Raw genomic sequence first — 16006 nt, forward strand, 5'->3', positions numbered from 1 at the left:
TGCAGGCAGTCAAATTGGATAACTTCAGTCTGAATGGTTCTCTATCTTCATTTACGCATCCACTGACCTGGTATTTATGGAGCACCTACTATGTGCCAATACTGTGCTATGTGCTGGGAATAAAAAGAAGTTGCCTATTAAGAGACTGTAGTGGAGGGGCACCTGGCTGACTCAGTCAGAAGAGCATGTGACTCTTGATCTTATGGTTCGTGAGTTCAAGCCCCACGTTGGGTGTAGAGATTACTAAAAAAATAAATAAACTTAAAAAAAGAGAGAGACCATAGTTAAGTGAAGCAATTATGACTAAGTAAGGAGTATATTCAATAATCAAAATAATAATCAGACAATCACCAAATTCATTTTACCTTTTAGGCTGTATTAATACAAGCTAATGCAATTCTAATACATAAGAATCACAGATTCAATTACGTGATGAATAATCTGGAACTATATGACTTAATGCTCCAGGAATATCTTAAAATGTTATGGAAAATCGAAGTAAACTTCTTGTACAGTCATACCCAATATCTTCATGGTCATGGAGACCCAACTCTCTTAATGAAATTTTAAAAACCAACATACAAAACAATTTCTTGAAGCTTCTTCTTTTTTTTTTAAGACTTTATTTACTTATTTGTCAGAGAGACAGAAAGAGAGCACAAGCAGGGCGAACAGCAGGCAGAGGGAGAAGCAGGCTCCCTGCCGAGCAAGGAGCCCGATGCAGGACTCGATCCCAGACCTGACCTGAAGGCAGACGCTTAATCGACTGAGCCCCCCAGGCATCCCAATTTCTCGAAGCTTCTATGAAAATTTATAGTATGCTAGGTCTTTCAGTCTTTAAAAAATGAATAGGAGGGGCGCCTGGGTGGCTCAGTCGTTGGGCGTCTGCCTTCGGCTCAGGTCATGATCCGGGGGTCCTGGGATCGAGCCCCACATTGGGCTCCCTGCTCCGCGGGAAGCCTGCTTCTCCCTCTCCCACTCCCCCTGCTTGTGTTCCCTCTCTCACTGTGTCTCTCTCTGTCAAATAAATAAAATCTTTAAAAAATTTTAAAAAATTTAAAAAATGGATAGGACATGTAAAATTCAATCTTATCATTTTAATTCAATCTCAACACTTTATAAAACACATTACTAATTTGATATTTCCATTAATTAGGCTACTTAGCTGAAGTAACAAGATGTACATATTCCAAAACAATTTGGAGTAAGCATATGCACATTACACTAAGTCTATCCTTCCCTCATGCTGTTATCTGACCAACTACACATACCAAAAGAAAAACATTATCCATCAGCAACAAATATAAGGCTCGTCAGCTCATAAAATTCACAGATATAAAGACCAAGAGGAAGTAGTGTTAAATCAAGCCAGCAGAGAGGATTTATCAGTACTGGGGTTTTTTCTGATTTCTAGATGAATACCTTTTTGGGAAAACAAAGTCGAAGAACTCATATGGCTAATGCTATAAGATAAATATTTACGTAAAGCTTTTTGGTAAGAAATATCAGGGATGTAAGTATTTTTTACAACAACGTGTAAATAAGTATCCTATACTGTTTATTATACCACTTAAATATATAGCTAATTCTTTAACATTTTCCTGAATAGTTATACATTTTCATAATAACATGTTTGAAAGCTATCAGTCTGTCAGGGTTTCTCAGCCCTGTTGACATTTTGGCTCAGAAAAATCTTTGTGGATGGGGGTTTTAGGATATTTAGCAGCCTCTTTGGCCCCTACCCACTAGATGCCAGGGGCACCCCTCTGTTATAACAACCAAAAATGTCTCCAATACTGCCAAATGATGGGGGTGGGGACAAACTGTTCCCAGTTGAATACCATGGCCTGTATGCAGAGGTTATATTTGGGTGTAATTTTTATACAAAATATATTTTTCTTTGTTTACTTTTGTTTTTCATTAAAACTTAGATAACTTATTTCTAAATTATCACTTAAAAAAAAAAAACATAAAACAAGACCTAAAACTAATACCATGCTATATGTCAATTACATCTCAATTTAAAAAAATAATAATAAAATCAGATTGAAACATTCCAAATTAAACAAAGCTTGTTTTTCTTTCTTTTACCTTTCAATGTATTTCCCAATGGTTGATGAGCCTCAGATTCATATTCTGAGATGGAAACAGTGGTCTCTAAGAAAACCATTGCATCATTTTCCCTAGTGGATTCCATGAAGTCTGCGGTATCTTGGAAGAGGCTTACAACAGAGACTTTCCTAACTTCCATAGGACTTGTGGGAGTAAAGGAACTTTGATCGGCGAAGGCAGATGATGGCGCCTCCCCATGTGCCATTAGCAGGGCTGTCTGCATGGGTGTTTCCCCTTCCAGGAGCCCCAGAGCCACCTCTGCAGCCTCGGTCATAGGTTTGCCCTCTTCCATACCTTCCATAGGGTCATTACCGGTTTCTTGGGCTGTCTGAGACATTTCCGTTCCCACCTGAGTCTCTCTGTTGTCTCCAAGCTTTGGGGTCTTTATCTGGCTTACACTCTCTAACTTGGTGTCATCCCACTCATCACTTCCGACAGAGGCAGCTGGAACAGCTGTGCTGACACTCACTGGGACTCCTGGGGCTCCCAGCAGCCTGTCAGTTTCTGGCTCAACACTCAGGGTGTACTCAGAGGTTGTGAGCCAGTGCTTGATGGCAGCAGTCTGGGTATGATCAGCTGTCATCTGCGAAGGCTTCTCCCTCTCAGGCATGGGGCTTCCAGGCTCCGTGCCCACTACGGGCTCAGCACCGGGGAAAAAAGCTGCCCTGTGTTCTGTGTCTGCTTCAAATTTCTCAGTCCTGGGATTGGCGGTTAGCATTCCTTTAGTATTCATATCAGATGAAGGTAAATGTCCCAGACTAACTCTTTCCTGACTTTCAGTTGCAAACAACTGATCATCCACATAGCTCAGAAAACCCTGTGTTGCTTCTGTGGTCCCTTCTACGATGGGCTGAATGATGGTACTACCCAAGCGTTCCTCCTTCTCATCGACACTCAGAGATGCAGTTGCAGGGATAGGATTGGTTAGCATGGCCTTGGAAAGTCGGCTTTCAGGAGACACCCTCTCTGGCTGGCTGGAAACAAACATTTCCTCCTCGGCAGGGACCACTGTCTCAGTAGCAGTGTAAATGCTGGGGCTGTTAGGCTGCATGAGTCCAGCTCCTACTGGATGGGCTTCTTTGCTAGTAGGAAATACTTTATTTAATGACGTTGCTGATGGTCCTGCTAACACCATCACTGGATCTTCAGAGACCACCAACCGGGGAGTGCACTTTGAAGTCATAGAGTTATTTTCTAGGTCATCTGTGTTCATCCTCTCAGGCTGCCCTGTTTCTGCATGAACATGTGCTATCTCCCTTCTTTCCATTTTGGGGAAGGCCACACATTGTGTGGCAAAGTTGACAAGTACAAGGCTACAGAATGCCAGACAAATGTGCAATGCAATTGGTCTGCTCATAGTGGAAGAGAAATGTGCACATAAATCAGCAAAGTTGACAATTCCAGTAATTGAGTCCTGCAGAAAAATAAAGCATATCAAGCTGTCATATAAATGTATATTTTGTAAATAAGCCCCTTTAAATTAAACCCTAAGTAAAATAGTCTTGACTTCACACTCAGAGATGGTATGGAAGAGACGGCTGTTCTATTTCTTTGGTACCTTTGGGACATGGATAACCCAGTTCATTTTTCCCTGCTGAATTCTGCAGCTGATTTAACTTGAAGCTCTCTAGAAGAGGTACACATAGTTCAAGGACTAAGTTCATTGCTTCTTAAATACCTATTTGAAAAAATTACCCTTGAAATCACATTTGCAATATTCTCCCCAAATTCTGCTATTAATCATGTAGTCAAATGACTACAGAAATAGCTACATATCCAAGACATAGAAAGTAAATCTCACATTTACTTATATTACATTCAGAGAAAGTTTCAAGTATGGTTTAAAACTTTTTAAACATTATCATAAAATACTGAATACCAGTTATATTCAAGAGGTTTCTTTAGGTATATAAATGATTTTCAATTAAAATTTATCTTTAGGGGCACCTGGCTGGCTCAGTCAGTAGAGCATGTGACTCTTGATCTTGGGGTTGTGAGTTTGAGCCCCATGTTGGACGTGGAGCCTACTTTGCTTCATTGGAACGTATAGAATGCTATATAAAATGTTGCCATTCTATTAGACTGCTCATTATGTACCCCTCTCCGATTTGACTTCTCCTTAAGTGATAGGATTTGTTGTTCCAAAGTTGATAAACTTGAAGCTACCAGAATCTGAGTTTTACTTGAAATTCGGCAGAATACCCAGATGGAGTGAAAAATAGGGTTTTGTGCAATGACTAAAAAGGTAAAATGCTGTTAAATTTCAAGAATAAATACTTTCAACCCAAGTAGCCCTCTGTTTGACTATATGTTATGCAATAGTAAACCTTAGGATTTTCAAAATTGGAGTCTAAACTTTCAGGGAGGTGGGCTCCCAGGATGGTACCATTGCTCTTTCCTAGCTAACCCTAGATATGACAACTCTTTAATGCACTTTAAAAAGCAAATATATATTACTAAGGAAAGAAAAAGTTATTTATAATTGCCTTGTCAGAATTGTTAAGGTGTTCTAGAGCCATTTGCATACAATTTAATGTAATTTCATTCCATTCTATTGTTTACACAACGATTACTCAAAGATGACTGCAAAGGTAAAAGGAAAATAAAAGTGTATTGCACAAAAAAAAAAAAAAAAAGCTCTCAGCTTTACGGGGACACGGCCCTCGGCTACCGCACACTCCCGTGTAGCCGCGCAGCCAAACCGGCCCTCTGGCTTGCCGGCCCTGCCTGTCGTTATGCCCTTTTTTTATGGGCATATTTAAAAATTATGCCCTATTTAAAAAAATAAAGTATTTTTTTAAATTTCTCTTTAAAACACTTAAATTATTTTTTTTCTCTGCGACAACTATAAAAATTATAGGCAAACCTTTGATGTTTCAAAATTTAAGGAGTAGAAAAGGTAAAAGAGGGCAAGTAAATGTGTTTTTAGGGGAAAAAAAACTATTTAAGAGAACCAAAACACATTTTAAATTAGCAATCTTTACTGAATACATACTATTATAAAATTGAGATTTATTGCATTTAAAAAAAAAAAACTCTTGTTAAAACTAAAACTATATCAAAACTACTAATTTCCCCCCCAAACTTATGAGTTTTAGTTCTTGTTTTATCTACTTTGCTGTTTGGGCGCTTTCTTCTCCCATCATCAGAAATTTCTCAGATGCTATAGATGTTCTAGAAAGTTAAACCTAGGAATGAAAATTCTAAAATAAAAACTTAAGCTTTATAAAAGTTATTATTTTTTCCTTCTTTCATGTCTGATCATTAAACTACTTGGGTTAAGCATGTAATGTGCACACATAAAATATAAAAGTTTATGTTTTCATAGGGCCTTCTCCCCTTAAGTTCAAAGCTTCCCTGTTTCATTTCTAGGTCTTTTTGTGACCAAGAAAAGGTCAAGTCCTTAGAGCATGATCTAGACAGCTGAAGAGAAAAAGAAGGCTGAATTTTTCTATACAAGGAAAGAGGAATCCCCTGGTTTCGGAGCTGAGGCCTCCTGCCAAACTACCAGCACCACATGAATGAGTCATCTTGGAAGGCATCCTCCAGCCCTAGTCAAACCTTCAGATGACTGTAGCTTCCTTCAGCTGACATCAGGACTGCAACTTCTTGAGAGACCTTGAGCCAGAACCACCTAGTAACGTGGCTGCTCCCAAATTCCTAATGCACAGAAATGGTATGAAATAATAAGCATTTATTGCCACCAAGTTAGGGATGATTTGTTACACAGAAATTTTGAATCCACAGTACTTTGGGAGAATACAGGAATAAGATGATGTGCAGAAAAGGAACAGCACATATCAGGGATCATAAATTTAGCAGCAGAAGAAAACTGAAGCCAGAGGTGACTAGAAAAAAGCCACCACACCCCACCAAGATTCCTCAGAGATAGTGAGAGGGATGATAAGTTTTCCCACATGTGGGAGGAGAGTCTGTAACAATTTTATTTAAATATTAAATTACATACCAGCAGCTAGCATTGTTTTAAAAGGAGAGAATATGGGAAAGATATTTGAAAAAGAGGGAATAGCATGTGCCAAGGTATGTCCACATTCTGAACATTAGTTATCACCCTACTTTAAATGATCCATAAAGAATCCCACTTCATAGCCAGGTAACAGGTTTGGTAAGAGTATTTGGCTTGCTGCTTCTAATTGCACTCCTCAGAACAAAAACACGGAAGGGCTGTAAACGTTCACGGCTGATGAAACCACATCGTTGTACGGACAAGTTGAACGATGAAAGTGTATATAGTCGAACATATGTAAAAGCTATAGAACCCTTTGATCTATTCTTCCCTGAACAAATATTTTTCCCATTCAGTGAAATCTTACTAAACATCCCAGACAATGTAGGGTGTGGCCTAAAACCTTGGTCTACATGATCCCATGCTTCTGGATAAAAACCTGAAAAAAACAGGCCATCGGAATAACAATAGAATTTAGAGGGACGTGGACTGGAATCAGAAAAACAATTCCTGAATCCTAGCTTTATTGTTGTTAAAACTTGCTATGGGATACTGTGCAACTGGCCTCAGTCTTTCCTTTGACAAAATGAGGAGTTAAACAAAAAAACATTGTAAATCCTTTCTACCTCCATGATTCCATTTTCATATTTTATCTACAGGTCATAAAATTAAAATACAAACGTTTTCGTATTCCAACAATGGCGCCATCAAGTAGGCAAAGCACTCAAATGATTGAATGGATGTTTCACATCTTATTTACATGTTCTGGAGTCATGTGGACTGAGAGGAGAATCTTATAAACAAATCAGAGTGGGGGAAGCAAACCATACAGATTTAATATAACCTCAACTGCTTTTCCCAAACAGAATTTTCCTTCCAGGTTTTATTTTCAGCTAGATCTTGAGTTTTAGAATTTTTGTGTGAAGGGAATTCTGCCATTGCTCTAAAAGACTTTCCTTCTGTAATTAAGTGTCAGCCACCTGCTTCCTAAATCCAACTACAGAAAAAATGGGGGTGAACTGCGAGCCTATTCTATGTCTGTGTATTGCGGCCATATGTTCCTTCTCCCCACTATTGCAAGCTATGCCTGCACTTTAACAGACGCAGAAAAGACAGCCTATAAGAGACAGCAGGTAGTATGTCTGCAACTCAGATAAATTGGCAAATGACCTTCAAGTTCTAGGTCTTTCTCCATCTTTCAAAGCACAGCACAAGTTCACACAGCCACTCCCATGAGTTTGGTGGCCCCCAGTGAGAGCTACATGACATTACAGAATAAATAAGAAAAGGCTGACCGTCGTCAATTTAACAGCCATATGTCTAAAACTAAAGAATCATCTGCAAGCATATTTTGAAGGCTATACGCCTTTTTCTTTTTTTTTCCTCAACATTGTATCCCCTCCCTGGCAAAGAGCCTGGCACAGAGGAAATGCTCAGTAAATATTGGCTGAACAAACAGAGGAGTGTCTATAGCCTGCTTTGTAGGGGAAGGGGAGGTGGGGAAATTTCATTGCTAATTAGTACTGTGTGTCTTAATTATCTTAAATTAACTCAATCATAAGAATATTGAACAAACAAAAGAATATTTCTCTAACTTTTCTTTCACACCATGGCAGTGCTGCTTTCTTTCCACTATTATCCATCAGTGCAAATTAATTCAGGTAAATAAACTCTAACCAAATTGCTACACTAGCTTAAAAAGCATCCCTTTCAGAGCAAGTCAGCAGCACTTCGTCTATCACTTGCTATCAAGGTATCCCAGGCTCCGAGGGCCTCTGAACAATGTACTGCATTTCTGCCACCAGTGGGCAGATAAGCTGTCCTGTCACCCATTATCTTTGACAATCTTAAATAGATACAGTCCAGAATCTGTTTCCTTGTCAAGTCTAGGCATATTCAAGTTACAAAGACAAATGAAAGACAACATAAAACATAAAAAATACAGACTTAGTCATCTTGTTAGATTTAATAATCAGGGTTTTTTTTAAACACTTGGTCAACATTTTTTCCAACTAAAATGTATACTATTGCTCAGTGTGTTACCAAAATGTAGACACAAGGGGAACCAGCATGGGAAAACATTCTCATCAGTGACAAAGCTACTTTTTTCAAGGAAATTAATTCCATTTATAATATAGAAGGAACATGAGCATTGCCCTAAAGACACAGGAGGCCTATAGAGTATGCCAAAAAGCTAGGGACAAACTGCCTGATATTTTCCTCTTCTTAGGATAAACACAAATACCATAAATAGCAGGCATAGGGTTTGGGGAAGAAAGCTGCCTAATCTTAGGTTTTCACTGTCTCCTGGAAGATACTTGGGTGCCACCTCAGACACACCATCTTCTTCACCTAAACTTTGGTATCATCCTGAACTCTTCTCTACATTCTAGATTCACAACCTCTGTGGATCCCTCACCTCATAATATCTCTTGATATTCATCACTTCACTGATGGTTATTATTTTAATGGCCTCCCAGATGATGATCCTGTTCAGACTCTCTCCTCTCCAGTCCGTTTTATACAATCCAGACGGTTTATTCTTAAGAATAAAAATGACAATAACCAATCAAAAATGGCCACCATTTGGAGGACGCCATGGGCCAGGTGTGGAGTGTCTTATGTAAACTACCTTATTTAATCCTAACAACCACCTAATGAGATAGGCACTTCCATAATCTCCATTATTTTTTTTTTAGAGAAAGCTACAAGTTTATAGAGAACAATTAACTTGCCTATGTGATCATGTCTGTTTTTGAACTTGTGAATTCTGTCAGACTTCAAGTTCCCTCCCTTTGCCAAACACATCACTGAATGTCACCAAATTTCCAACTGCCGAGGTCCATATCTATAATGTAACCCCGCTCCACTAGTGCCCTGTACAAACCATCACCAGCTGAGTAGATTGCCCTTACGTGACATACTCATTTCAGGCTCCCAAGTTTCACTCATAAGACTGCAGTAGCCAGAACACTCCCTCCTTCCCTACCCTGGGTATCCAAACCCTGGCCCTCAGGTCACGTCCTGTTTACTAACTGCTGTCACAAAAAAAGCCTGGTCCAATCTCTTCCCACCCTTCTCCCAACACAGCACAAATCATCAGATCTGTAAGTCTTGCCATCTCAAATAAGAGTGTGTTCTTTGCGTGCAAACATTGGTGTTTTAGCTTCCTTTGTTTGCCATGTAATTACTAATAATGGTAGGCACACAGAGGAGGTGTTCAATACATATTTGCTGGAGTGAAGCAAATATAAATAACCATTTACGAACGTGAAAAAGGATGTTCAGAGTCTCCATTATATGCAGATTTTCAATGACATGCCATGGTCTATCCATCTCTAACTGTATGTTTTGTTCATCACCTGGCCAATTTTGGCTACTCGTTCAATGTACCGTTTTAATAATAGTAATAACTACCTGTATTCTCATTTCTGTTCTATTTTAGGTTTTCAGAGTTTATTTCCTTAGAAAAATTGATCAACAGTTACAAGTGACAAGTCTCAGAGCTTCAGGTCAACTTGCCTTCCAATGACCATCGTACATTTTAAAAACCAATTAGTGATTCTTTGCTTGATGAGGGAAAAACAAAACTCTTTCCCTTCTTTGTTTATATCTTAATAATCTTTCCATTTTGTACTTTTCCTGATCCTCAATAGTCATTGTCTTACCTTTCCTTTTTTTTTAATCCTTAAGGTTCTCTTGCCAATGCTGTTTCATTTGTCTAAAGCTGAGTTTATCAAGACTCTGGCCCTATCAAACCAACTGTGGCACGCAGCGTTACACTACCCTCTGTCTGACTCACTGTGCTATTGACAGCTGTCACCGGCCTAATATATTGGCTCTAAGATCACCTGGCCCCCGTCATTCTTCACTATAAATTAAGTAGCTGGAATGACAGATGATCCTTTTAGCAGCATGTTTGGCCACAGTGGAAGGAGGGAGAACGGAGTAACCACAAAGAAAAGCATCATTCCCCAGGAGGAAAGCAGCATCAGTGCTGACAGGGAAGAGTGTAAGTAGGCTGGGGTCAAGAAGGTTACACGGGCAACTACCAGCAAAGTGCTCTACCATCCCTGCAGACCACAACTAACTTCTACATACTCTGAGCCCAAGAGCTTTGTTCTCCACAAGTCAGCAGTGTAGACAAATGAAGATAACTGTGCTTATAGCCCCTAGTGCATCATCCTATCCCCGGGAAAAGAAGCTGAACTGAAGATTTAAGCATTGGCTTCAAGTTCCAGCTCTGCCTTGGGCAAATCACTGAAACTCGGTTGCCTTGTTGTAAAGTGGAGGTGACAATGCTCATTCTGTTTTCTTCAAAGGGTGGAAAAGAGACAAAATGTGATAATAGACATGAAAACAGTTTGAAGAAAAAGTTTTAAGTATCATTCAATTTAAGACATATTAGTGTGATACTGACATACATTTCCCTCAAACTACAGAATGTGAGCAATTTAAGCCATCCATAACATCCTTTTTTTTCCCCTAGATACTTCCATAGAGCTTCCTTTTTCAGCTTCTCCTGCGGACAAAATGACCGAGGAATTGCCTGATGTTTGCACAATCCTGTCCGAATCCATCTTGGTCAACAAGCTCTTCTCCATCCATCACACAGTTCTTTTCAATGACCCAAATTGACATTTCATTTCTGTCCTTTGTGGTTCACAAACCTCATTTGCTTGACAAGATCTCTAAGTACTAGCTGGCATTTAAAGAGAAAGTAATCACCAGGTAGACACTTCAAGGAATAAACATAATATCTAACATTTCAAGCTGAAACTTGATTCAGATACTTTTCTTATAATCACCCAGTAAACACAATATGGAAAAACAGAATTGACCACACATCTTAATGAGTTTTCATTCTACAGAGATTAAACCCAGCTTCCCTACGTGAGAAAAACAAAACAAAACAAAATGCAATGAACAAAAATGCAATTCCATACACAACTTTTCAGGCAAACATCTGCTAAATATAAAGACTGAAGTACACCTTTAGTTGAAAGAGTGGAAATTTTCTACAGCAGGTAAGCCCGTCTTCCTCATTTTGATTCTATCCTTGCCTTAAACCATTTCTGCAATAACAAATTATGATATTGAAAAGTCTAGCAAGAAACACCAGGATATAATGGTAAGAAGCCTCCTATGAAAACAAAGACAAATCCACATCTCCCTAATTGGCTCTGTTGCTGTAGCTACCTTAGACTTAGTGAGTCTTGGGAGTTTTGCAAATAAACACAATCAATATCAAGTCTGCTGCATAAGTGTTTGTCTCATTATTAAGACAAATATAACAGCTCCACCTTAGTCATAAGAGTAAGTCAGACCACTCTTAAATCTGTATTGTGTGTAAAAGCAACAATGCTCTGATACTCTGAAATCTCACCTCGGTTTTGAGTTTCTTTCAATAGATGCTACAGAGGGCTTCTGCCTGCAAGTGAGCAGAAATCAGTCAATGACTTTAAACAAGCCTGGCTTCAACAATACTCCTTGGAGTCCAACAGGGTGAGCAAGGACATACACAAAAAGAAAGGGAGGCATGCAAATTCTGACCACACATTTTCCTTCCTATAGAAGTCCTTCGGAGCTCTATGAATGGTTTTGTGAACCACTCCTGCTCCCCCTTAAGTTTCTAACTAAAACTTCCAAAGAAAGAATGCAGACACTTTAAAGCATCCTCTCTCCTCTCCTCCACATCAGCTCTGCACTGAAATTAGGTGCCAAGATCCTGGCAGATCCTCGAGCTCAGCTTGCGAAGGCAAAGATTTCTCATCTTTGAGAACTCCGAACTCTTGAGAGTCCTAGATTTTGTTCACCCCGGCTACCTTCAGCCAGCTCACCAGCCAGGGCTTCCATGTTTGTTACCTCAAAGGTCGGGTTCTGTCAGTGACCGGGACGCACATGCGATATCTGGGCACCTCCAGGCGACACCTACCAACCCTTCTGCGGTCACCTCCTCCGTGTCTAGCCCACAGGCCCTCTTTCCAATTAAGCGATCTTTCCAAGCAGCATCCTCCTGCCGTGTCCTGGGGGACCGGTCAGGGTCTGAGCAAGGAGGTTCCGTGCCATCTCTGCGCTAAACACACAACTGTTGGTTTTCTGCAAAGTAGCAGAACACATTTCGGTGGCCACTGCAGCCCCCATTCGCTCCTCGGCTGCCGGACACCGATTGGCATCGGGGACATTAAGATCGATGCTCTGAAAGGAGCAAACCGGAGTCTTCAGGAACTTCACCACAGCCGTGAGATCGGGAGTGGAGGGAGAGAAGAAAGAAAAGCCCACACAAAAGCAGCCAGCCCTGCAAGCCCCGCCAGCACAAAGGCCCGCGCGCTGGTGCGGAGCCGGGAGGCTGGGCTGGAGCGAGGAGTGCGGCGGGTCCTACGAGGCCTGCGCGCCGCGCCCAGCGCGCCCCGAGCTGCCCCCCGCGCACCCGGCGCGGGAGCACAGCGTTCCGGTGGGGGCTCGGGGCGCACGCCTGGCGAGCCCCGGGCTGCCGCGCTCCCCGGACCGCAGCGCTCCCGGGGCGACCCCGCGCCGCCCGGGGCCCCGGCCGCGTCTCTGCCCGGAGCCCCGTCTGCAGGCGCGGCCGCCCGAGCGCCAGGAGCCGGGCCCGTGCTCACCTGTGCGCCTTCAGCCGAGCAGCGCGCGGAGGAGAGCGGCGGCGCCGGCGCTGGGCATCCCCGGCGCGGCCCCTGCAGCGGCGGCGGCTCCCTCAGCCGTTTGGGACGCCAGGAGGAGGACGCTTCGCTTTGTTGCTTATTCATGAGGCCACGACGAGAGCTGGGGATTGGGCGGCGGGAAGATGTGCCCGCCCCGCCTCCGCTGGCACTGACACCCGATGCCGTCGCCTCACGCCCCTCGGCGCCCACTTCCCCGCCTCCGCTCCCGCGCCGGGGCAGAGTCGGGGTTGGGGCGGGGGGTTGGGGGGGGTCGTCCCGCTCCGATCCCGGCTCCTGGGACGCCGCCGAAGACCCCCTGCCCTGCTGTCCCTCTTCGAAGCCTGGGCTTCTGAGGCAGCACTCCCTCAGTGCCTACGGCCAGGGCACTGTTTTCGCTGGAAGAGCCCGAATTTCTCTGGTCCGATTAAGGCAAAGGATGCACGTCGGAAGCTGCAGGATATTCCTTGTGGAAACTGTTCGGTTTAGGCGTGCCCCTAAGTAGGATCGTGTAAAGTAGCCCTAAACAAAGCATTCCCTTCTCAGAGAAGTTAAAAATAAGTGCTAACTAGTAAGTATGGTTTATTGAGCCCTTACTCCTTCCAAGAACAATGCTAGGTTCTTCATTCAGTGTCTGCTCAATCTACTCAATAACCCTGAAAGAAATAATGGCAATCCCCATTTAACAGGGAACGAAGTTGAGGCTGAAGGCTGTGTAAGTTGCCCAAGATCTTATGGCTAATGTAGCCACCAGGAATTCATGACCTCCATCCTTGAGTTTGTCAATGATTCAGTTTACTTTTTCCATTAACTCTCATTGTGGGTAAAAAGAGATGTCAGGAATCTAAAGGCCCTTTCTAGAACAACCCCCACAGAAGCTGACACTTGCAAAGCACTTTTCACATATGTTATCTCTTGTACTTATTAATTCCCTTCTTTATAACAGCTGTCTTAGTCCTGTTTTGTAGTAATTTGTAAACACCTTCAAGACCCAGCAAGGTCTTGTTTACCTTTGACCCCACACACCTAACACAATCTCAGATATTCACCATTATCCTACCCATTCCACCTCTCTTTAGAAGAGATTATCTTTGTATTTCCAGAAAGGCTGTCAACAAAGAGTTGTTGAATGGAATGTGATTGAATTGATTTGAATATATAAGATCTGTTTTCTTATGTATATTCAATGTAATACAATATAATACATTTTACTGTGACCATGCCTTCTACCTGAATTCAGTACCCACCAGGTGGATAAGCCATACTCAGCCTGAGCAAGTTGTGTTTCAACATTTTATTTTTATGTCAGGTGTTTGAAATTTACACCATATCTCATAAAAACAATGTTATATAGTATGGTAAGATTCCCAGCTAGACCACAAAACTGGGTCTACTTGACCCAAATGCATGTAAAATAATACTACTACTAATAAATAACAACCTGACCAATCAGGTTGAACCAGAGGACCAAACAGAATAGGAGAAGACAAGAGGAGAAAGGGATTCCAGCTCCCCAGGCATCTAAGGCTAGTCTTATATACATATTTGAAATGTCCAAAGTTTCTTTGAAATCCATCTGCCTCCCACTCTGCATCCCTTTCTAACATCCTAGTGTTGTCCTTGAAACCCATAATACTCTAAGTCCCAACGACAAAGCTCCACTCCCCAGATTTGCCTTACTTAAAACTCAAAGTTTTCCATTCTCAAAAATTACCTTTCTCCCATAGTAGAATTCTTACTTTCCTTTTCCTCCATACAGTCATACAGCTATACAGTAAAAGTGATCTTATTGGAACTCATTTATACTAATCCTTTTTCCTTTCCCAAATGGTTTGTATTGCTTTAAACAACTCTGATTCATGCAATTTATCTCAACAGCTGCTATTGGTACGTGGCAGGGATAATAAGACCCACTCTTCCACCCCAGCACACACACAAATTGTAAATCAGGGAAAGCTGTATCTAAAAGTCAAGTCAATAAATCCACTCACAATGAATGTTTTTTAGTCTTTTATGGGTGAAGCAAGAAATTGTATGTGTGTGTTAAGAAAATTTGGGAACACCCAAAACTCCAATTAAAGTAATACGAAAAGAAGCTCAGGAATGAAGTTTTGGGGTTCCCAGATTTAGTAAATAAAAATGGAGAATGTCCGTGCAGTATTTGGGACATATTTATGCTAAAAATACTATTTATCTGAAATTCAGGTTTCACTGAGCATCCTGTATTTTACCTGATAAACTTTGCAGTATTCGATGATTATTTCATCCTAGCTGGTAAAAGCCTTTGTGTCAGAAAGAAACTGGTCACATGTAATAAACAACCGGATAACCAACCCCAAGAGCCAGGAGTGGACAATGTCCATTCAAATACCATCCGGAAAGGAGAGTCTTGGCAATGCAGACTTGAGCATTATGGTGTTCTTGATAAGGCTAGCCTTAAATTGGGTAGAAATGCTTCATAGTGTACCAACTAATTCTCTTTATTCTGATTCCCATGTACCAAGTAACTATCTGACAGCTTGATTTCCCATGTATAATGCCCTTAAGACACTGCTGAAATAAATATGTGAGCTGGATTATGTGTGTCTGTTTATAACAAATCTACTTTCAATGCCCACAAAAATTGGGTATCTCTTGCAAAAGCGAAAAGGAGACCCTGAGTAGGGCTGACGTCACCAAGATAAGTACCACTTAAAGTCTCACAGAAGGGCACTTGAAAACCAGCTGGTAGGACTTCCCTAGACTGCACCACTGTTTCCTGAGGATGTTTTTAGTTTTATTTGTTTCGTCTTATTTTCATTTGAAATTCCACCAGCAACAAGCACTTGAGGCAATAGAACAAAAGAAATGAAAGAAGCATCTGAGGAAAAATCTTTCTGGAAGGCTGAGTTTACCTGGAAATCTCCTCACAACTGTTGCTGTCTTTCCCCGTGGTTTTCCCTCCCTTTATTTCTGAACTCTGTAAAACTCCTTCCTTGGATGTGTTGTTCTTACAGTTTCCCAAGGCACCCAGCAAAGACGTCTGGCCATGGAAGGAGGACAGGAGCTGCTGCTATATAGAGTAGGAGTCATTTGCCAATTGCATATTTAAGTCTTCACTACAAAAGATAGTCTTTCTTTTCTGACCTTCCTAAAGGTTTATGAACACAAGCTTTTCAGCATCTCCCAATGTTCCCTGCCCAGCTACTCTCTGAACCTAATTGTATTGGAGACTTCCCAGTTGCTTTTAATTTTTAAAGTGAAATTCCCAGGAGTAGACTTTAGTGTGAAA

The 16006-nt window shown here is 41.5% G+C and overlaps 1 protein-coding gene across 3 annotated transcripts in view; it reads right to left on the reverse strand.

Annotated features, from left to right (window-relative positions):
• Nucleotides 1-12810, reverse strand: part of ARMH4 (armadillo like helical domain containing 4) — a 125607-nt gene extending 112797 nt beyond the window's left edge. For all 3 annotated transcript variants that reach the window (XM_036117472.2, XM_078053759.1, XM_036117474.2), the window contains exons 1-2: nucleotides 12700-12810; nucleotides 2092-3526 (exon numbers count right to left, since the gene is read on the reverse strand). In XM_036117472.2, coding sequence (XP_035973365.2) covers nucleotides 2092-3469 — 1378 coding nt within the window. In that variant the 5' untranslated portion in view covers nucleotides 3470-3526; nucleotides 12700-12810. The remainder of the gene's footprint in view (nucleotides 1-2091; nucleotides 3527-12699) is intronic.
• Between the last annotated feature and the right edge of the window lie 3196 nt (nucleotides 12811-16006).

Source organism: Halichoerus grypus, chromosome 8 (genome assembly GCF_964656455.1).
Source record: "Halichoerus grypus chromosome 8, mHalGry1.hap1.1, whole genome shotgun sequence".
NCBI lineage: Eukaryota > Metazoa > Chordata > Mammalia > Carnivora > Phocidae > Halichoerus > Halichoerus grypus.